Raw genomic sequence first — 21,720 nt, forward strand, 5'->3', positions numbered from 1 at the left:
CGCGTTGGATAAAAGCGTCTGCTACACGCCCTACATGTAAAAACGTAGTTGTAAATCATTGTCACAGTGTTACCTTTTAAATCTTTAAACACGACGGATTGGTCGGACGGCCGTTTGACCTTCGTCAGCTGAGGTCCTACAGGATGAGGTCAATCGGTATCCATGGTGATATCAGACATCCCGACCACTCCGACCCCCGGCTCACGACTCTCCTCTCCGCCACACCCCTCTGGGAGGTCATTCTGAGGATCAGATAACACAACCAGCACAGAGTTATCACATTACAAAATGAGGGAAGAATTCGTCACTGAGTTGCAGACAATCTAAACTCAGAGAAGAGCAGAAGAACGGATGTTTGTTCTCTATGAAGAACAGCCATTAATACCTCTGTCTGTCTGTCTGTCTGTCTGTCTGTCTGTCTGCTGTCCTCAGGGTACAACCGCTGCTGTCTGGTGGGCCACGACTGGGGTGGCACGGTGGCCTGGCTGTTCTCCATCCACTACCCCGAGATGGTGACCAAGCTCATCGTGCTCAACTCCCCGCACCCCTCCGTCTACGCAGGTAGGCCTCGTACGCACACACACACACACACACACACACACACACACACACACACACACACACACACACACACACACACACACACACACACACACACACACACACACACACAGACACACACAGACACACACACACACACACACACACACACACACACACACACACACACACACACACACACACACACAGACAGCGACCAGTGAGCCGCACTCCCACTGGTGAGCTGGTGGTCTGCGGTGGCTCTGGGCACTCCTACTAACGAGGAGTGTTGATTAGCTTAATGAGGAGCGATGGCGACTCCTCCTTCATGTTTATCTCCCATCTGGAGGAGCAGGAGGTGATTAGAGGAGGTGATTAGAAGATCCTAACATCAGGATGGGAGGCTGCGGACCAGCGTCCTCCTCCTCCTGTCCTCCTCCTCCTCCTCCTCCTCCTCCTCCTCCTCCTCCTCCTGTCCTCCTCCTCCTCCTCCTCCTCCTCCTCCTCCAGTAGTCTTCATTCACCAGAGGAAATGGTTCTCCGTTGTTTTGTTGACATCATGTTTTCATTCTGTCTCCTCTTTTTCTCCTTGTCTGTCGATCTCCTGGTCTGAACCTCCTGGGCTTTCGGTCACCTCGTCCTGGTTCTCCTCCTGGTCTCCTGGTCTCCTCCTGGTCTCCTCCTGGTCTCCTGGTCTCCTCCTGGTCTCCTCCTGGTCTCCTGGTTCTCCTCCTGGTCTCCTGGTCTCGTCTCCTGGTTCTCCTCCTGGTCTCCTGGTCTCGTCTCCTGGTCTCCTCCTGGTCTCCTGGTTCTCCTCCTGGTCTCCTCCTGGTCTCCTGGTCTCCTCCTGGTCTCCTGGTTCTCCTCCTGGTCTCCTGTTCTCCTGGTTCTCCTCCTGGTTCTCCCGGTCAGACTACGCCCTGCGTCACCCCAGCCAGCTCCTCAAGTGCAGCTCCTTCTTCTTCTACCAGCTGCCCCGCCTGCCGGAGCTCATGCTGTCAATCAACGACTTCAAGGTGAGTACCATTGACACCAGCACTACTACAACACTACTACACTAGTACACTACTACTACGTGGAACGTGGATTTATGCTCTACTACTTTATACAATACATGGGAGTCAATTAAACAATATCCTCCATTAAAAATATATATCTATATATTCTATATATTCACTAATATATAATCAAAAGGAATCAATAAATAAAAAAAAAAGACTATAAATGATTATATTATTTTGATAATATTCAGTTTTCAGATCTGGGATAAAAGTAAAATGTTTCAATTAAAAAAATTGATTGAACTGTCTGTAAATCTGATGAGCCGGTTGGCTCTGAGCCTCCTCACAGACTGATGAGCCGGTTGGCTCTGAGCCTCCTCACAGGCTGATGAGCCGGTTGGCTCTGAGCCTCCTCACAGGCTGATGAGCCGGTTGGCTCTGAGCCTCCTCACAGACTGATGAGCCGGTTGGCTCTGAGCCTCCTCACAGACTGATGAGCCGGTTGGCTCTGAGCCTCCTCACAGGCCTCACTGCTCCTCTCCCTGTTCTGTCTAGGCCCTCAAGGCCCTGTTCACCAGCCGGAGCACGGGCATCGGGAGGAAGGGCCGCTGGCTGAGCTCCGAGGACATGGAGGCCTACCTGTACGCACTGTCCCAGCCCGGGGCCCTCACCGGGGCCCTCAACTACTACAGGAACGTCTTCAGGTAACGCTACTACTACTGTACTACTACACTACTAACACCAACCAGGGGCCCTCACCAGTCTCCTCTGAGTACCTCCGGTTGTCATGGCGGCGTTCTCCTCTGACCTCCGGTTGTCATAGCGGCGGTCTCCTCTGACCTCTGGTTGTCATGGCGGCGGCCTCCTCTGACCTCTGGTTGTCATGGCGGCGGTCTCCTCTGACCTCCGGTTGTCATGGCGGCGGTCTGCGTCTCTCTCCCCCCTGAGAGAAAACCAAGCAGATGGTTGTGAGGTCGCGACTCGAGGGAGACACGTTAACGACGTCCTGGGAGGAAACACGCTTCACACAGACGGGAGAGGCAACAATACTCTATTTGGAGGAGGAGACTATAATTATAATAACATATATCATATAATATATGATCAATTATTTACATAATATAATATATATATAATATCTAAAATATATAATGTATTATTATGTATAAAATGTTTTTGGTGTCAGTTTGTCAGCATATAAGCCAATGGTAATATTATCCATGTCTAAATGAGGTGTAGCCTGCTGCCAACCCAACAACCTAAAGGATGTTGCTCCTGTGTCAGAGAACAGCAGTGGCGCCCCCCAACGGACACCGAGAGAACTGCAGGCGCTGCTCTCTTCAGAAGAGCTTTGATCTGCCTGTGTGTGTCTGTGTGTGTGTACAATAAGTACATTTGTCCGAAGAAAGAGAAACAACAATACATGGCTGTCGGTAAAGTAAAGATGTTCATAGAACCAAGTGTAGGATAGAATAGGAGAAGACTAGGACAGCACGCTACACATTGCTCAGCACTGTTTGAGTGCTACGTAAGAGAGGCTACCTAAGATAATCTACACAGAGGCTTCCTGGCCTCCTGTCTCTGGTTTAATGAGTCCTTGGCCTCTGTGAAGCTACGCTGCTCTCTGTCCTCCGGTTGGCTGGAGGACAGAGGGCACAACATCCTCCATATGTTCCCGTACTGAGGCGTTCCAGCGCGCATGGACGCCCCCGCCACCTGGGTCCCACTCACTACTGCTCCTATCGGTTGTGTTAAATAGAGCTGTGTGTGAGTGCTGGGATCTGTCCCCCCCCCCCCCCCCCCCCCCAGCCCCACACACACCCCTCCACCCCCTAGACACGAGACATCCTGTAAGCGAATGTAAACTTCATGCAAAAGCATCTAGAATCATGTAAAACACGGACGGACTGAGGCAGAGACCGACTCAAACGTCTTCCCTGCTCCAAGGGCGGCATGTGTCTCAGGAGGCAGAGTGGGTCGACTGGTAACCTCAAGGTTGCTGGTTCGATCAGCTAGCTGTCGCCCTGCGTGGCTGACTCCGCCGGCGAGGGGGTGACTGTGTGCATGAATGGGTGAATGTTATGCAATATTGTGAAGGTGACCAACGGTTAGAAAAGCGCTGTATGAATGCAATCCATTTACCATTGAGCGTCCCCCTGTGGCCCCTGTGTCCCCAGCCCCTGACCCAGCAGTCTATACCTTCTATACTGTCTCTGATGCCCCTTTGCCCCCTGTGTTGCCCCCTGTGTTGCCCCCTGTGCCCCCAGCTCGCTGCCCCTCACCCATCAGTGCGTGCGCTCCCCGGTGCTGCTGCTGTGGGGGGAGTGCGACGCCTTCCTGGAGCAGGGCATGGCGGAGGCCTGCCGCCTCTACATCCGCAACCACTTCCGTCTGAACATCATCTCGGGCGCCGGCCACTGGCTGCAGCAGGACCAGCCCGACATCGTCAACACCCTGATGTGGACCTTCATCAAGGAGGGCGAGGGCCGCAAGAGCCACCGGCACTGACGCACACACACACTCAGACACACACACACGGGCAGACACGCACGTACTCACACACGCACGCGCACAGGGACGCACTGCCGCACACACACACACACTCAAACACATACACACACACACAAACTCAGACACACGCACACGTGCAGACACGCACGTACTCAAAGACGCACGCGCAAGGGGACGCACTGCCGCACACACACACACACACACTCAAACACATACACGCACACACACAAACTCAGACACACGCACACGTGCAGACACGCACGTACTCAAAGACGCACGCGCAAGGGGACGCACTGACGCACACACGCACACAAACACATGCACAACACAACCACACACACACACACACACACACACACACACACGTACATGCAAACGCACACACTTCCACACACACTTAAACACACAGACACGTGCGCAGCGACCACCTCCTCCTTACCTGGGACATCAGCCTACGTTTAGACAATGCGATCATTCTCTTAGATTTTGGCACATTTTGCGTATTTTTAAAGATGTCAGCCGAACAGCGGAGAGAACAAAAGCACAGGAGAGGAGAGCAGCACCACGCCGTATTTTTGACACACATAATTAAAACGTTTTTTGCACATTTTGACATTCGCCTTAAGGTGTGTTGTTGACTAACATGCGTGGCAAAGTCTTTTCCGTGGGTCGTGTTGTGAGGTGCCTTTTGATCTTTGACGTAATGTTTGCCGATGTAACGCCGTTTGCTCTACCGTACGTATCAATGTCCTGGCTGGTCCCGACTGGTCCTGGCTGGTTCGAGCTGGCCCTGGCTGGTTCTGGCTGCTTTTGGCTGATTCTGGCTGGTCCTGGCTGATCTTTGCTGGTTTTGGCTGGTTCTGGCTAGTCCTGGCTGGTTCTGGCTAGTTCTGGCTGATTCTGGCTGATTCTGGCTGGTTCTGGCTAGTCCTGGCTGGTTCTTGCTGGTTCTGGCTGATCTTTGCTGGTTCTGGCTGGTCCTGGCTGGTTCTGGCTGGTCCTGGCTAGTCCTGGCTGATCTTTGCTGGTTTCGGCTGGTCCTGGCTAGTCCTGGCTAGTCCTGGCTGGTTCTGGCTGATTCTGGCTGAATTTGTCAATGAATTTTCGATGGGTTATCGATGAGTTATTAATGAGTTCTTTATCGATAAGTTATCAATGAGTTATCGATAAGTTATCGATGAGTTATCGATGAATTATCAATGAGTTATTAACGAGTTATTGATAAGTTATTAAAATTAACAAATTATTAATGAGTTATAAAATAGTTCTTTATCGATGAGTTACTAATGAGTAAGCGATAAGTTATCAATGAGTTCTTTATCGATGAATTATCGACGAGTTATCGATGACTTATCAGTGAGTTATCGATCAGTTCTCTATCGATGAGCTCCTTCTATCAGGTAGTGTCTTGAAATAATTTTCTTTTTTGTATTGATCTATTTTTTTGGACAAAACAAGCTCAAACATAGAGAATGTGGTCAGCTTTGAGCTACCTTTGAGGTACCAGAACAAACGCGAGAACGGCATCAACGGTTGAATATTGTAAAATTGTTTTTGTATCTCTTCCTAGACCACTGCATTTTGAAGTTTCACTGAGCCAGATCTACTTCATCAATTTTATAAATAAATTAAATCAATGTGAATTTTGTGGTTTAAGTCTTATTTTACTGTTACTAATGCTGCGCAACAGGCGGCATCACAGCAGGGAATGGGTGTTCAATAATTGTTGTGTCATTTAGATCAGGAGCTCCCAACCTTCCTTTTCCAAGGACCGGCATATTCATAAACATTTGGAGGACTGGTATCTGATTTTAAGGCCTTAGTTTTAAGATGACAATCTTATGTCATATTCATAACAATTAAAGCAACAGCAATGAAATGCCTCAGTCTTAGGCTCCCTTTAACAATGCAATCATATAAAATAATACAATTTATTACAGAAACACAAGAAAAGTCACCTGAGACTTAATAAACACAAGAGTAGTGCAAAAACACAGTGCACTTACAGTTCTTAATTTACAGTGGTCTAGTTGCATATTGATCGACTCTATGATGTGTAGGAGGAAATAACATGAATCGTACATCCTAAATGATACAATTTGACGTTATTTAGATAATGAGGATTCTTTGGGATTATGACCTTCATATCTATAAAGATACAGCGCAAAATACTAAACTCGGGTAATTACGGTAGATTACGCGCACACTACAGGGTAATTACGGTACATTTACACGCACACACTACAGTCCGGTAGGATGATTCGACCGGTATCATGCGCATGAGCAGTCCCCCTCTGCTGCGTTCAAGCCACATGGAGTTGCCGTAAATACCAGATCCCTCGAATTGACGTTCACAACACACCAAAAGTTCCAATGGATGCATCTGACAGGCGGATCAACATCAACACTATATGAGTGACAGCTCACAAAAAGAGGATTCGCTAAAATGGACGCCTGAAGTCATCTGACCCCCAGAAGTAATCAAATCAATCGTAGTTGAACGAATGATCATTCTCACAGATTTTAGACTATACCGATAGAAAGGCAAATACATTTTCTTCAAACTATTCTTCTGCCGATGTGAATGTGTGTTGTACCACGCTGATGATGATGATGATGATGATGATGATGATGTATGAGAAAATGTCAAACCAATATTCTCCCACATGATTTGAATGCAACATGCGGAACAGCATGCGATGCTGATGTCAACAGAAACCAGTGACAGCTGGTGGCGCACTCCCAGTTAGGAACAAGGCGATCGGCTAATGACTCACCTGGTATGACTGACTGGTTTTGATTCATTCGGAATTTTTTTTCATTGCAACTTTAATAACGTTAACTCATTATAAATCATCATAGGCAAAAACAAATAGCATCTTGGATGCGTTCACATCATCCTGGATGCGTTCGAGTCCACTGGGATTGTAAAGAGAGGCGGTGGGAAGCATCCCCAGGTATAACTTGTGAGCGTTTAGTATTCAGAAAATGCGGCGGTGGCGACAACCCGTTTAATTGCACTGGTCTTCTCTACAGGCATCGTTGTATACGACGTTGATTATAATTAAACCTGGAAGAGGAGAGGGACCGCAGATGATGGCATGACTGCTCCTGCTATCGTCTGTATGTTACTGCATTATCCACTGCATGCGTGATCAGACTGCCAGACTGACTGGTTATCCAGTGATAAAACTGAATGTTACTGGTTATCCATTGATCAAACTGCATGTAACTGGTTATCCAGTGATAAAACTGCATGTTACCGGTTATCCACCGAACAAACTACATGTAACTGGTTATCCAGTGATGAAACTGCATGTTACCGGTTATCCAGTGATCAAACTGCATGTAACTGGTTATCCAGGGATCAAACTGCATGTAACTGGTTATCCAGCGATCAAACTGCATTTAATGAGGATTTATTAACATTGAACAGTGGGAACCAGCTGACTTCAGGTGTTCATTCTGTAAGCATTCTGTTTGCCCCTCACGTCTGTATTATTTAACACCTAGTCGGCTGTATCCGTATAATAAGAACATATCATAACATATATGAAGAAAGTCAATTCCCAAATATAAAAGCGTTTTAAAGATGCCCTGTCCGGATTGTATTAATCGGGCGTTGGTAAGTACGTTCACTCCCATTTGACTTGAACCCGGCATGAGGGCTACCATGCTGCGTGTCTTGAGCCAATCAGGGTGCGGCAATGACACACCTGTCTGAGTCCCTCTGCAGGTCAGTCTGTCAATGGGTCACAGTGTTCTATTGAGGGGATGCTAGGTGTTGTTCAAACGGAGTCTGAGTCGTGCAGCTTGTTCACGCTGTCGTCTGTCTCTCCGTCTAGAACGGCGGGCTTCTTCAGAATCCCAGCGGGGGCGTGGCCGCAGGTCAGGTGGTCGGTGTCGTGACCTTTGGACCTCTCGCGGGGCGGCGGAGATGAGACCATGCTAACCTCGGAGGCTAACCGGGAGTTCCAGGCCAAAGAGAGGAAATACAAAGCCCAGCTGAAGAGATGTCTGTCTGCTGCCCTGGCCCAAGACCTCCTCAGGTGAGGTCACCGCACCGGAGACTAGGAGACCAGGTCAAAGGTCAGGGTTTGAAGCAAAACAGCCAGGTTGGAGAAACAGGGAAGAATCATAACCACAGGGGTGATTTCAGTCGCCTTGGAAACTTCCTACAAACTGGGAGAGAGGTGTTCTGTCCAGTTGCTTCATACTGGGAGGGATGTATTCTGTCCATCTCTTCATACTGGGAGAGATGTATTCTGTCCAGTTCCTTCATACTGGGAGAGAGGTGTTCTGTCCAGTTACTTCATACTTGGAGAGATGTATTCTGTCCATCTCTTCATACTGGGAGAGATGTATTTTGTCCAGTTCCTTCATACTGGGAGAGATGTATTTTGTCCAGTTTCTTCATACTGGGAGAGATGTATTTTGTCCAGTTCCTTCATACTGGGAGAGATGTATTTTGTCCAGTTTCTTCATACTGGGAGAGATGTATGCAACGGTATAACACAGATAGTAAAGTGCTGATTTTTTATATTAGATTAGTCCGCAGTGGCACTTTACTGACTGGTTCTGGCCGGTCCTGGTTTTTCCTAGCTGGTTCCGGCTGGTTCTGTCTGGTCCTAGCTGGTTCCGGCTGGTTCTGGCTGGTCCTAGCTGGTTCTGGCTAGTCCTAGCTGGTCATGGCAGGTTATGGCTAGTCCTAGCTGGTCATGGCAGGTTATGGCTAGTCCTAGCTGTTCATGGTAGGTTATGGCTAGTCCTAGCTGGTCCTGGCAGGTTATGGCTAGTCCTAGCTGGTCCTGGCAGGTTCTGGCTGCAGGCGAGCTGTATCTGGGTCAGCCAGCTGTCAGATCACCACAGGATGATGGCCTAGAGATGGTTCATCACGGCTGACATCCAATTAAAAGAATCATGTGAGGAGATGGACTGAATAGTGGAGCTGCCCTCCTTTTGTTACATGAGTATAAATAGATTATGTAGTTGTGGGGATTGTAGTTTATTGTAGCAATTTAGTGTAGTTTATTGTAACTTTCTGTAGTGTATTGTTAATGTATTGTTGTTAATTGTGGTACAGTATTGTAGTCTTTTGTGGTTTATAATAGTAGGGTACTTTGTAGTGTACTGTATTGTATTAGTATACTATAGTAATGCGTACTGTATTATATTACAGCAGTATATCATAGTAAAGTGTACTTTACTAATGTGTACTGTAGTATATCATAGTAATGTATACTGTAGTATATCATAGTATTGTTTACTGTAGTTTATAATTGTAATGCATTACACGCCGTAAGAAACCGAGGTCCTGACTCACTGAGGTCATCAAAGACCTCAGGGCACTCATCTCAAAGAGTAGGGGTGTCCCCGGTGTCCTGGCCCAACCACGCTCATTCAGTCTGGCCCCCTAATCACCCTCCTGTATAATTGGCTGACTCATTAATTCCCTCACTCTCCACCTCAAGCTGGTGTGTGGTGAGCGTTCTGGCGTAGATTGGCTGCCGTGCATCACCCCAGTGGGGGCTACACACTGGTGGTGGTTAGTGAGGTCCCCCCTTCACTGTAAAGCCTCTTTGAGTGTCTAGAAAAGCGCCATTTGAATTAAATTCATTATTATTATTATTATGTGTAATGTAGTATTTCATAGTAATGTGTACTTTAGAGTATTGTAGCATAATGTGTGTGTGTGTGTGTGTGTGTGTGTGTGTGTGTGTGTGTGTGTGTGTGTGTGTGTGTGTGTGTGTGTGTGTGTGTGTGTGTGTGTGTGTGTGTGTGTGTGTGTGTGTGTGTGTGTGTGTGTGTGTCCAGGCTGCTGCAGGAGGAGCTGGAGTCTGATGTGTGCGTGTGCAGCGGCCCGAGTTCCCTGAAGGCTCACCGAGCGCTGCTATTGGCCAGAGCTCCTCACCTCCTCTCAGCCCCTCCCCACCTTCTCCCCGGGCCCAAGGGGGACGTGGAGAACGTCCATGTGTCCGGCCTGGACCCCGCGGAGCTCACACAGCTGCTCAGGTAACGATGACAGCACACCTGCCTGTGAGTCCCGGACATGTGATTGGTCGAGCTCTTCGTCACAGGCCCAGGCCTTGTATTGGTGCTGCCCCTTAACCCTAACTCTCAGAGGGCAAGCAGGCACCCAATCAGCAAGGAGGAGATCCTAAGTCAATAGTAGACAACAAAAGTCAATAGAAAGTGAGCAATATTGTAGATAATAAAAAAAAAAGAGCATGGACATAAGACTAAATAAATATAATGCAATTTTCCAGTGTGTGCGGGGGTGGGGGGTGGGAGAGAGGGTTTGAGAGAGAGTCACAGTATTTGTACAGACGTAAGATTAAAAAAAGTCTTGGTTCCGCAGTGTCTCTGAATGCCTGATAGAGGGCGCTAGATACAAAGTAGTTGGGTGTTTTTGGAGCTGCTGCCTCCCGCTGTGGTTTAGAAACGCTTCAGAAACAAACCCACCGTCGATTCAAGGTCGCAGTGATTCGGAAGAAGAGATTATTTATTGAACATGTAAGCCATTGACCATTCCATGTTATGGAGACAGAGCTTCCTGGTTTCTCCGAGTTCTGTTTCTCATCAAACATGTTTGCTCCTCGCTAATGGGCAAGTGGCAGCCAGACTGCAGGATACCGGCGTCAGACTGAGCGTGTGCCACCAAGCCCTCATTTGCATATGGAAGGAATAACTAGATAGAGTGAATGTATTCCAGCAATTCTAGTGTGTGTGTGTGTGTGTGTGTGTGTGTGTGTGTGTGTGTGTGTGTGTGTGTGTGTGTGTGTGTGTGTGTGTGTGTGTGTGTGTGTGTGTGTGTGTGTGTGTGTGTGTGTGTGTGTGTCCCCGCTGCAGAGCTCAGACGCGGCTGCACCATGAAACCTAATAATCAATATGATAACCGTATTACCAAGCGATGATGTGATTATGTTGCTATAACAGTATGTCTGGCCCCCCTTCTCCTCCTGGCTGTTCTTCGAAGGCGTGGGGGGGGGGGTTATTGGCTGGTACCCTGAAGGTTGCTAGTTCGATTCCCGGCCCCAGAGTGTCAAGGTTTTCCCTGAGCATGACGCCTGACCTTGACTGCTCCTCAGTGTGTGAATGTGTGCATGAATGGGTGAATGTTTGGCCCGAGAGGTGAATCCATTAAAAGATATTCCTCCTGAAACTCACACCATTTTGGTGTTCCTGGATGCCCTTTCTTTCTCACGGATTCTCCTTCCTCCTTGTTTTCAGATTTCAAACACTTTGATTTTCTGTCGTCTAGCTCTCAGAGTGTAAACTCGCTCAGGGTGAACAAAATATTTAGTTCCAAATATTTTACAGATTATTCGGTTAAAGATATTCGGTTCGCTCTGCTCTTCCCAAATATTCACACACAAGTACAACACCTTTACTCACCTGCATTACTACTCCATAGTAGTACTGCAGTACTCCACAGTAGTACTGCAGTACTCCACTGACCCCCCCCCCAGGACGGTGTACACCTCAGAGCAGAGCCTGGTGGGCCCCCCTGCACCCGGACCCCCTGGGACCAGCTCCCCTGGTGGGGGGCCAGACCCCGACGGACCCCCGGAACCAGGTACCAGACCCTCAGCACCGGGGCCGTACCTGGACTCACCTGTCTGCCTGCCTGGCTGCCTGGCTGCCTGCCTGCCTGCCTGCCTGCCTGCCTGCCTGCCTGCCTGCCTGCCTGTCTGACTGTCCTCTTCTGTCCTCCATTTTAAATTGACCTAATGGCTTCATGTTTGATCCACGCCCAACTCGCCTCTCTGTTTCTGCCCTGTGTGTGTGTGTGTATGTGTGTGTGCGTCGTTTTCTCTGTGTGTCTCTGTCTGTGTGTCTTTATTTGTGTGTTTGTGCTTCGCTGTGTGTGCATCTCTGGTTGTGTGTCTCTGACCTGTGTGCGTGTATGTGTGTGTGTGCGTCGTTGTCTCTGTGTGTTTGTGCGTCTCTGTGTGTGCGTCTCTGTGTGTGTGTCTCTGACCTCTCTGTGTGTGTGTGTGTTTGTGTGTGTGTGTATATGTGTGTCTCTGTGTGTGCCCCCAGGTGTGTGTTGTCTGGAGCCGGCCTGCGGTCTGGGCTCTGACCTGCTGTCTCTGTACCGGAGGGCGGAGCAATGTGACATCACCATCAGAGTGGGCGGGCACGTCTTCCCCTGTCACAGGTCAGGCCCCGCCCCCATCACTGGTCTAATAGGGCTGGGACAACATACTGATACAGTGATACATCAAGAGAGGGAGGGAGAGAGGGAGGGAGGAGTAGGGAGCAGAGAGGGAGGGATGAGGGTGGAGGGAGGAGAGAGGGAGGGGACGTTTCTCTGGTTGTTCAGTCGAACTCTGGCCCTCCTCTCCTCCTCCCCTCCACCTTCGTACCCCCGTACCCCCGTACCCCCGTACCCCCGTACCTGCAGCAGCTCCAGTATCCTCTGTAAGGATCCATAAAGTGTTGGTCTGTCCGGAGGCAGAGCCAGCCCCTCAGCGAGCAGTGTGTCGGCGTGGGAATGTGTGAGTGGGTGAATGTGAGGCATTCATTATGAAGCTGTCAGTGACCGCTGCAGGAATGCAGTTTGGTCTGGTACACCTCTTTCATATTTCGGTAGATGCGATATGTTATCGGGTTTTAAATGTTTCGTTCTGAGCCACAGCTATGTGTTCAGGCTTTGAAATGTACAATACAACACTGATTCAATGACAACTGTTTGATTAAAGGGGTGATACCAGGCTTTTCCCTTTGCTTTAGACTGTTATATGACGTATGTAGACATGTGGAGAGCCAGGGGGAGTGTTCCCCCACAGAGAACGCCCCTCAATAAGGGCGTGAAAGAGCTAGTTTCGCTCAAACTTTACTTCCGTAACAGTGGGACGTCAGACTGCGCAGTGCTGAAGGGCAGAAGTGGTGGATCCTTTGTGCGCGACGGTGTGTGTGAATGCTGAAGCTCCGTATGAGCCGTGTATATCACCACCATGTGTGGCGCATATTCTATACAATCATTGGACATTTTCATTGTGGAACATTTTGTAAACTCTGATCTGTCAGTCATGGCTGGTCCTTCTGAGTCTCGTACAAGTACAGGGACCAAAGTTCTTCTTTATTTCTTTATTAGTTTATTTGTCACCTCAAGGCAGTAAATATGATTATTGCGTTCAAAATTAAAGGCACAGCTTTGTAGCCCTGATGGATTAGAAATTAGGAAACTTGATGGTCATTAATGCGTTATTGCATGTCATCTGATTACACGCTCTAATGACCCGACATGTCGCACACAGGCTCTATGGACCAGTCTGATTATTTTAATAAGGTGATTTTCAGATAAAGATCATGCTAGGCTATGCTCAAAATAAGCACCAATGGTCGCAAATGCATATAAACGGCATTGGCTCTTTACAGATGACTAGGTTTCACTCAGAATCTCTTGGGGACATGAATTTCATCGCCCCCCCACAAACGTGTGGCCGAACATTGTCGTGGTCAGTATAGATCTCAGGTCAGACCAGACGTCAGGGTCACACTGGGGTCAGGGGTCAGCCACAAGATTTGGATCGCATTTCTCTCATGGCCTGATAAGGGGTCAGACAAGAACTCTTCCTGAAGTCATGGGTCAGCCTGGGGTCATGGGTCAGCCTGGGGTCATGGGTCAGCCTGGGGTCATGGATCAGCCTGGGGTCATGGGTCAGCCTGGGGTCATGGGTCAGCCTGGGGTCATGGGTCAGCCTGGGGTCATGGGTCAGCCTGGGGTCATGGGTCAGCCTGGGGTCATGGATCTGCCTGGGGTCATGGATCTGCCTGGGGTCATGGATCTGCCTGGGGTCACGGGTCAGCCTGGGGTCACGGGTCAGCCTGGGGTCACGGGTCAGCCTGGGGTCACGGGTCAGCCTGGGGTCACGGGTCAGCCTGGGGTCACGGGTCAGCCTGGGGTCACGGGTCAGCCTGGGGTCATGGGTCAGCCAGGGGTCATTGCTCAGTACAGAGCTATGCAAGAGGTCAGGGGTCACCGAAGAGGTCCAGGGCTCGTAATGGAGTGGAGGTGGCCTTGTACGACAACTGACACTCGTTATCATCTGCAACACATTGGTACTTTATGTTCTGGTGCAGTTTATATCAATATATTGATACAATCTCCTTATTGATTAGAAACTCTAGATGATTTAATCCACAGTCAAGCTACTTTCTGTTACTGCAAATACTCAGTCAGGATGTGTAGAACCAACCTACCCTCTCTGTTCTCCCACCAGGGAACTCGCTGCTCACTGGAAGAAACACAATAAACTCAGGGTTAGATCTATTTGTCCAACGCCACCTCTAAGGCCATACATCTGTTATCTAATCCAGATGAAGACCAGAATGAGTTGAGTCTCATGTAGTTATCTTTGACTTACTGCTTGGGGGAGTACGCATAGATTGTGTGCCCCGCATATGGGGAGAGAATTGGCTCATCCTCTTTAGCGGTTTATAAGTCCTGTGGAAAGGAAATAACTTCAGAACACTTAAGAATAAAGCGCTTCACAGATCTCTTGGCACAAAGTTGCTCACCCATGACAAGCGTTAATGTGAAGCCAAAGACAGGTTCATACAGAAATGGAGCGGAATGTTGCTAGTCCGCTTCCCTGCGCTACATAACCTTCAACACATAATGACTACAGATCCTCGTTCTGATAGTTGATCCTATCATGAAGACTAAATCCAGAGACCATTTGTTTACCAAAGAGTTTGATGCCGGTCATACTCCAGTGAATGATCAATTGACCTTTACGATGTTGAACTATCGTTGTTCCCCCTGGCCCAGGCTGGGAATGCATTGGATTTATGTCATTATAGTGGATAGAAAAATGACCCATAAACAGCCTCAGACAACCCGGCTCATTAAAAACGTTTTAATCCTTCCCTATAAAAGTAGTGACTTTATTATTTTTAACCCACAGTAGACAATTCACATTGCGTGTACCTTGATCAACAAATATCTGTTACCTATGCTTTGTAAAATAACATCCACACGGTTATTTCACATTCCACCAATATACAGATCTACCAATACACAAAAGTTCCTTAGGCTACCTTCAGCATTCAGCTTCAACTGTAACCATCAGCTTCTGTTCAAAGATAGATTATGAGCTTTGAAACGCAGCGGATCGCTTCACCTCGGTAGCCGAGTACGCAACAACTACAACTTTGTATTTGTAAAGCATCCAAAGAGAGTTATAATACATGTTATTGCTGCTCTGAATCAGTTAGAACAAGACAACTCTGAATAAAAGCTTATTTACTCACCAATAACGTGTTCATAGGATCCTCTGCTCCTGGTTTAAAGTAGTCACTGTCTCTGACGGCTGCCCCCTCTTATAAGAGAGCATTAAGGTGCTTTCTGTTGTGGACTGCTGTTAATAGAATCAGAGTAGAGCTGGCAGTGACCGCACCCTTTGTCATAATTCCAATGGCTGCCGGGGTTGGACAACACTTCACAGTTCAGTTTAACTGATGAAAACAAATGTACTTTAGAGCTTTTTGCTAATCTACAAATGATTACACTGTCGACAGACAGTGGTGTACTTCTTAAATAGAGTGCCTTCAAAAGACGGTGTGTTGTGTGTGTTACAGAGTACATTGTGTTGTTTCCAGGGCGATCCTGTGTGCGCGCTCCCAGTACTTCCGGGCCATGCTGAGCGGCAGCTGGATGGAGAGCTGCACCCAGGACATCACTCTGCAGGGGTGGGTCTGAGCCGCCTTCACCCCCTCACGGGGTCGTCTCTTTAATGTTTCCGTGACGACACACCGACCCTCCTCCTCCATCGGCTCTGCCGGGCACTGCGTTGCCGTGGTAACGTGGTCCTCTCCTCCTCCTCCCTCCAGGCTGGGCCCGGAGGAGATGGAGGTCCTGCTGCAGTTCATGTACGGCGCCATCGCTGACCTCCCGCCCGGAGCCAGCGCCAGGTACCCCCCCCCCCCCTTCCGACCACGAGTGGGGTGAAGGGGTGTGGTCTAACGTCACTGTGCTGAAGTTGTGTTGCCCCCCAGTCAGGTGATGCTGGCGGCGGACATGTTGGGCCTGGAGGGGCTGAAGGAGGTGGTGGAGATGGTGCTGACCCGAGACTACTGCCGCTTCTTCCCCAAGGTCAGCCTGGGGTCAAGGGGTCAGTCCGGGGTCAGCCCAGGGTCATGGGGTCAGCCCAGGGTCAGTTCAGATCCTCTCAAGAGGAACTTGAGGGGTCTTCTGTTTAAACGTCTTAACTTAAGCGGCCGCCATCAGCAGCCAAGAGCCTTAACTTTATTTTATCCAACACCTGGGTGGGATTCAAACCCCCAACCCGGACAGGGTAATGCCTTGCTCTACCAGTTGATCTAGACCAGTCCAGTACCCTGGTTCTGCGATGGTTCTGTGATGGTTCTTTGATGGTGTTGTGATGGTAGTGTGATGGTTCTGTGATGGTTCAGTGATGGTTCTGTGATGGTTCTGTGATGGTTCTGTGATGGTTCAGTGATGGTTCTGTGATGGTTCAGTGATGGTTCAGTGATGGATCTGTGATGGTTCAGTGATGGTTCTGTGATGGTTCCGTGATGGTTCTGTGATGGTTCTGTGATGGTTCTGCGATGGTTCAGTGATGGTTCTGTGATGGTTCTGCGATGGTTCTGTGATGGTTCCGTGATGGTTCTTTGATTGTGTTGTGATGGTAGTGTGATGGTTCTGTGATGGTTCTGTGATGGTTCAGTGATGGTGCTGCGATGGTTCTGTGATGGTAGTGTGATGGTTCTGTGATGGTTCTGTGATGGTTCTGTGATGGTTCAGTGATGGTTCAGTGATGGTTCTGCGATGGTTCCGTGATGGTTCAGTGATGGTTCCGTGATGGTTCAGTGATGGTTCTGTGATGGTTCTGTGATGGTTCAGTGATGGTGCTGCGATGGTTCTGTGATGGTAGTGTGATGGTTCTGTGATGGTTCTGTGATGGTTCTGTGATGGTTCAGTGATGGTTCCGTGATGGTTCAGTGATGGTTCTGTGATGGTTCAGTGATGGTTCAGTGATGGTTCCGTGATGGTTCTTTGATTGTGTTGTGATGGTCGTGTGATGGTTCCGTGATGGTGCTGCGATGGTTCTGCGATGGTTCCGGCTCTGTTGTAGGTGGTGGACGGGGTGCAGAAGAGCATCGTGGAGTGTCTGTCCCTCACCAGCGCTCTGGGTCTCCTCAAGCTGCACGCCACCTGCAGGAGGTGAGAGAACCACATCCTCTCCACTCCTCTCCTCTCCTCTCCTCTCTTCTCTCCTCTCCTCTCCCCTCCTCTTCCTCTCTCTCCTCCTCTCTCCTCCCTCTCTCCTCTCTCTCCTCTCCTCTCACCTCCCTCTCCTATCTCCCCTCCTCCCCTCTCCTCTCCTCCCTATCTCCTCTCCTCTCCTCCCCTCTTCTCTCCTCCTCTCTCCTCCCTCTCTCCTATCACCTATCTCCTCCCCTCTCCTCTCTCCTCTCTCCTCTCTCCCCCTCTCCCCTCTCTCCTCTCCTCCCTATGTCCTCTCCTCCCTCTCTCTTCCCCTCTCTCCTCTCCTCTCTCCTCTCTCCTCTCCTCCTCTCTCCTACCTCCTCCCCTCCCCTCTCCTCTCCTCCCTATCTCCTCTCCTATCTCCTATCTCCTCTCCTCTCTCCTCTCTCCTGCTTCCTCCTCTCTGTATTCAGACTCATCACTCCCACTGTTATAAACCCTTCCCTGTAATCATCTGCCTGGGAGCTGCTTCTCTTTCAGAGTCACACAGCAGTTCTGTTCTCAAGCTGTCACCACAGACACTCAGAAATCAATGATGAATGTAAACATGAAACATTCTATAACCGTGTTGAATCAATAACTTACGCTTTTACATAAATATTACATAATTATACAGTCCAGCAGCAGATATCTCAATATGAATCAAGTCAAGTCTCATCGATACACAGGCTGTGGTTTAAGGCAGAGAGCAGTTTGAGGTCCGGACTCAGAACCCGGTCTACCAGGACTTCAGCGCTGCGCTGGCCCTTCTTCATCCTCTAGACCTGGCCCTTCTTCATCCTCTAGACCTCGTCCAACCCCCGACCTGACACGAGGTCTGTCCCCAGGTCCAGAAGGACTGGTGTGAGGTCTGTCTGAGACCAGGTCCTCAGTAGTGATGCTGTGATCTTCTCCTCGGTAGTGATGCTGTGATCTTCTCCTCAGTAGTGATGCTGTGATCTTCTCCTCGGTAGTGATGCTGTGATCTTCTCCTCGGTAGTGATGCTGTGATCCTCTCCTCAGTAGTGATGCTGTGATCCTCTCCTCAGTAGTGATGCTGTGATCTTCTCCTCAGTAGTGATGCTGTGATGTTCTCCTCAGTAGTGATGCTGTGATGTTCTCCTCAGTAGTGATGCTGTGATCTTCTCCTCAGTAGTGAGGCTGTGATCCTCTCCTCAGTAGTGATGCTGTGATCTTCTCCTCAGTAGTGATGCTGTGATCTTCTCCTCGGTAGTGATGCTGTGATCTTCTCCTCGGTAGTGATGCTGTGATCCTCTCCTCAGTAGTGAGGCTGTGATCTTCTCCTCAGTAGTGATGCTGTGATCTTCTCCTCGGTAGTGATGCTGTGATCTTCTCCTCGGTAGTGATGCTGTGATCCTCTCCTCAGTAGTGAGGCTGTGATCTTCTCCTCAGTAGTGATGCTGTGATCTTCTCCTCAGTAGTGATGCTGTGATCTTCTCCTCGGTAGTGATGCTGTGATCTTCTCCTCGGTAGTGATGCTGTGATCTTCTCCTCAGTAGTGAGGCTGTGATCCTCTCCTCAGTAGTGATGCTTTATCTTCTCCTCAGTAGTGAGGCTGTGATCTTCTCCTCAGTAGTGATGCTGTGATCTTCTCCTCAGTAGTGATGCTGTGATCCTCTCCTCAGTAGTGATGCTTTATCTTCTCCTCGGTAGTGATGCTGTGATCTTCTCCTCGGTAGTGATGCTGTGATCTTCTCCTCGGTAGTGAGGCTGTGATCCTCTCCTCAGTAGTGATGCTGTGATCCTCTCCTCAGTAGTGATGCTGTGATCTTCTCCTCGGTAGTGATGCTGTGATCTTCTCCTCAGTAGTGAGGCTGTGATCCTCTCCTCAGTAGTGATGCTGTGATCCTCTCCTCAGTAGTGATGCTTTATCTTCTCCTCGGTAGTGATGCTGTGATCTTCTCCTCGGTAGTGAGGCTGTGATCCTCTCCTCGGTAGTGATGCTGTGATCTTCTCCTCGGTAGTGAGGCTGTGATCTTCTCCTCGGTAGTGATGCTGTGATCTTCTCCTCGGTAGTGATGCTGTGATCTTCTCCTCGGTAGTGATGCTGTGATCTTCTCCTCGGTAGTGATGCTGTGATCTCCTCCTCAGTAGTGATGCTGTGATCTTCTCCTCAGTAGTGATGCTGTGATCTTCTCCTCAGTAGTGATGCTGTGATCTTCTCCTCAGTAGTGATGCTGTGATCCTCTCCTCAGTAGTGATGCTGTGATCTTCTCCTCAGTAGTGATGCTGTGATCTTCTCCTCAGTGGTGATGCTGTGATCTTCTCCTCAGTAGTGATGCTGTGATCTTCTCCTCGGTAGTGATGCTGTGATCTTCTCCTCGGTAGTGATGCTGTGATCTTCTCCTCAGTAGTGAGGCTGTGATCTTCTCCTCAGTAGTGATGCTGTGATCCTCTCCTCAGTAGTGATGCTGTGATCCTCTCCTCAGTAGTGATGCTGTGATCTTCTCCTCAGTAGTGAGGCTGTGATCTTCTCCTCGGTAGTGAGGCTGTGATCCTCTCCTCGGTAGTGATGCTGTGATCCTCTCCTCGGTAGTGATGCTGTGATCCTCTCCTCGGTAGTGATGCTGTGATCCTCTCCTCGGTAGTGATGCTGTGATCTTCTCCTCGGTAGTGATGCTGTGATCTTCTCCTCGGTAGTGATGCTGTGATCTTCTCCTCGGTAGTGATGCTGTGATCTTCTCCTCGGTAGTGATGCTGTGATCTTCTCCTCGGTAGTGATGCTGTGATCTTCTCCTCGGTAGTGATGCTGTGATCTTCTCCTCGGTAGTGATGCTGTGATCTTCTCCTCGGTAGTGATGCTGTGATCTCCTCCTCGGTAGTGATGCTGTGATCTCCTCCTCGGTAGTGATGCTGTGATCTCCTCCTCGGTAGTGATGCTGTGATCTCCTCCTCGGTAGTGATGCTGTGATCTCCTCCTCGGTAGTGATGCTGTGATCTCCTCCTCGGTAGTGATGCTGTGATCTTCTCCTCGGTAGTGATGCTGTGATCTTCTCCTCGGTAGTGATGCTGTGATCCTCTCCTCGGTAGTGAGGCTGTGATCCTCTCCTCAATAGTGATGCTGTGATCCTCTCCTCAATAGTGATGCTGTGATCTTCTCCTCGGTAGTGATGCTGTGATCTTCTCCTCGGTAGTGATGCTGTGATCTCCTCCTCGGTAGTGATGCTGTGATCTCCTCCTCGGTAGTGATGCTGTGATCTCGTCCTCGGTAGTGATGCTGTGATCTCGTCCTCGGTAGTGATGCTGTGATCTCGTCCTCGGTAGTGATGCTGTGATCTCGTCCTCGGTAGTGATGCTGTGATCTCCTCCTCGGTAGTGATGCTGTGATCCTCTCCTCGGTAGTGATGCTGTGATCCTCTCCTCGGTAGTGAGGCTGTGATCTTCTCCTCGGTAGTGAGGCTGTGATCTTCTCCTCGGTAGTGATGCTGTGATCTTCTCCTCGGTAGTGATGCTGTGATCTTCTCCTCGGTAGTGATGCTGTGATCTTCTCTTCGGTAGTGATGCTGTGATCTTCTCCTCGGTAGTGATGCTGTGATCTTCTCCTCGGTAGTGATGCTGTGATCTTCTCCTCGGTAGTGATGCTGTGATCTTCTCCTCGGTAGTGATGCTGTGATCTTCTCCTCGGTAGTGATGCTGTGATCCTCTCCTCGGTAGTGATGCTGTGATCTTCTCCTCGGTAGTGATGCTGTGATCTTCTCCTCGGTAGTGATGCTGTGATCTTCTCCTCGGTAGTGATGCTGTGATCTTCTCCTCGGTAGTGATGCTGTGATCCTCTCCTCGGTAGTGATGCTGTGATCCTCTCCTCGGTAGTGATGCTGTGATCTTCTCCTCGGTAGTGATGCTGTGATCTTCTCCTCGGTAGTGAGGCTGTGATCCTCTCCTCAGTAGTGATGCTGTGATCTTCTCCTCAGTAGTGATACTGTGATCTTCTCCTCGGTAGTGATGCTGTGATCCTCTCCTCGGTAGTGATGCTGTGATCTTCTCCTCGGTAGTGATGCTTTATCCTCTCCTCAGTAGTGATGCTGTGATCTTCTCCTCAGTAGTGATGCTGTGATCCTCTCCTCGGTAGTGATGCTGTGATCTCCTCCTCAGTAGTGATGCTGTGATCTTCTCCTCAGTAGTGATGCTGTGATCTTCTCCTCGGTAGTCATGCTGTGATCTTCTCCTCAGTAGTGAGGCTGTGATCTTCTCCTCAGTAGTGATGCTGTGATCTCCTCCTCAGGTGGGTGGCGGAGCACTTCATGAAGAGCTGGGCAGAGCGGAACTTCTCCCTGCTGTCGGTGGAGCTCCAGCGGGCGTGCCTCGGCGACGTGGCCGCTGCCATGGTGGGCTCCCTCTCCCTCACCCCACATTAAGGCTCTCCAGGAAGCAGAGGAACATATCATCCAATTAGAACCGTTGTTATTAGATTGTGAATGACTAATGAAC

General features: G+C 49.3%; 3 protein-coding genes across 4 annotated transcripts in view; 2 read left to right on the forward strand and 1 right to left on the reverse strand.

The window, feature by feature from the left end:
• ephx4 (epoxide hydrolase 4) overlaps positions 1–4,822 on the forward strand; it is an 11,576-nt gene extending 6,754 nt beyond the window's left edge. Inside the window, exons 4-7 of the mRNA XM_056603744.1 lie at positions 433–561; positions 1,453–1,556; positions 2,097–2,245; positions 3,809–4,822. Coding sequence (XP_056459719.1) covers positions 433–561; positions 1,453–1,556; positions 2,097–2,245; positions 3,809–4,049 — 623 coding nt within the window. The 3' untranslated portion in view covers positions 4,050–4,822. The remainder of the gene's footprint in view (positions 1–432; positions 562–1,452; positions 1,557–2,096; positions 2,246–3,808) is intronic.
• Positions 4,823–6,763: 1,941 nt separating this feature from the next.
• The window catches only part of btbd8 (BTB domain containing 8), a 28,980-nt gene continuing 14,023 nt past the window's right edge, over positions 6,764–21,720 (forward strand). Inside the window, exons 1-10 of the mRNA XM_056604216.1 lie at positions 6,764–7,009; positions 7,898–8,101; positions 9,867–10,064; positions 11,522–11,628; positions 12,096–12,213; positions 15,663–15,752; positions 15,885–15,974; positions 16,059–16,155; positions 17,159–17,247; positions 21,515–21,617. Coding sequence (XP_056460191.1) covers positions 7,998–8,101; positions 9,867–10,064; positions 11,522–11,628; positions 12,096–12,213; positions 15,663–15,752; positions 15,885–15,974; positions 16,059–16,155; positions 17,159–17,247; positions 21,515–21,617 — 996 coding nt within the window. The 5' untranslated portion in view covers positions 6,764–7,009; positions 7,898–7,997. The remainder of the gene's footprint in view (positions 7,010–7,897; positions 8,102–9,866; positions 10,065–11,521; positions 11,629–12,095; positions 12,214–15,662; positions 15,753–15,884; positions 15,975–16,058; positions 16,156–17,158; positions 17,248–21,514; positions 21,618–21,720) is intronic.
• LOC130393149 (zinc finger CCCH domain-containing protein 13-like) lies at positions 13,132–15,388 on the reverse strand. Of its 2 annotated transcripts, XM_056603747.1 has the most exons (4): positions 15,315–15,388; positions 14,426–14,505; positions 14,262–14,296; positions 13,132–14,107 (listed from the first exon to the last, which is right to left on the reverse strand). In XM_056603747.1, the coding sequence occupies exons 2-4, from the start codon at positions 14,481–14,483 to the stop codon at positions 13,571–13,573; spliced, it is 630 nt and encodes a 209-aa protein (XP_056459722.1). In that variant the 5' UTR covers positions 14,484–14,505; positions 15,315–15,388; the 3' UTR covers positions 13,132–13,570. The 2 variants fall into 2 exon arrangements, with proteins under 2 accessions (XP_056459722.1, XP_056459723.1); XM_056603748.1 differs by having other exon boundaries at positions 14,426–15,366.

Source organism: Gadus chalcogrammus, chromosome 12 (assembly GCF_026213295.1).
Source record: "Gadus chalcogrammus isolate NIFS_2021 chromosome 12, NIFS_Gcha_1.0, whole genome shotgun sequence".
Taxonomy (NCBI): domain Eukaryota; kingdom Metazoa; phylum Chordata; class Actinopteri; order Gadiformes; family Gadidae; genus Gadus; species Gadus chalcogrammus.

What these genes read in the sequence shown, in the direction of transcription:
- LOC130393149 (XM_056603747.1), bottom strand. Translation starts at nt 14,483, where the DNA reads ATGAGCCAATTCTCTCCCCATATGCGGGGCACACAATCTATGCGTACT. An exon ending in TATGCGTACTCCCCCAAGCA is followed by an intron (nt 14,297 to 14,425) that starts GTAAGTCAAAGA and finishes TGTTTCTTCCAG; the next exon opens with TGAGCAGCGAGTTCCCTGGT. An exon ending in CTGGTGGGAGAACAGAGAGG is followed by an intron (nt 14,108 to 14,261) that starts GTAGGTTGGTTC and finishes AATGTGTTGCAG; the next exon opens with ATGATAACGAGTGTCAGTTG.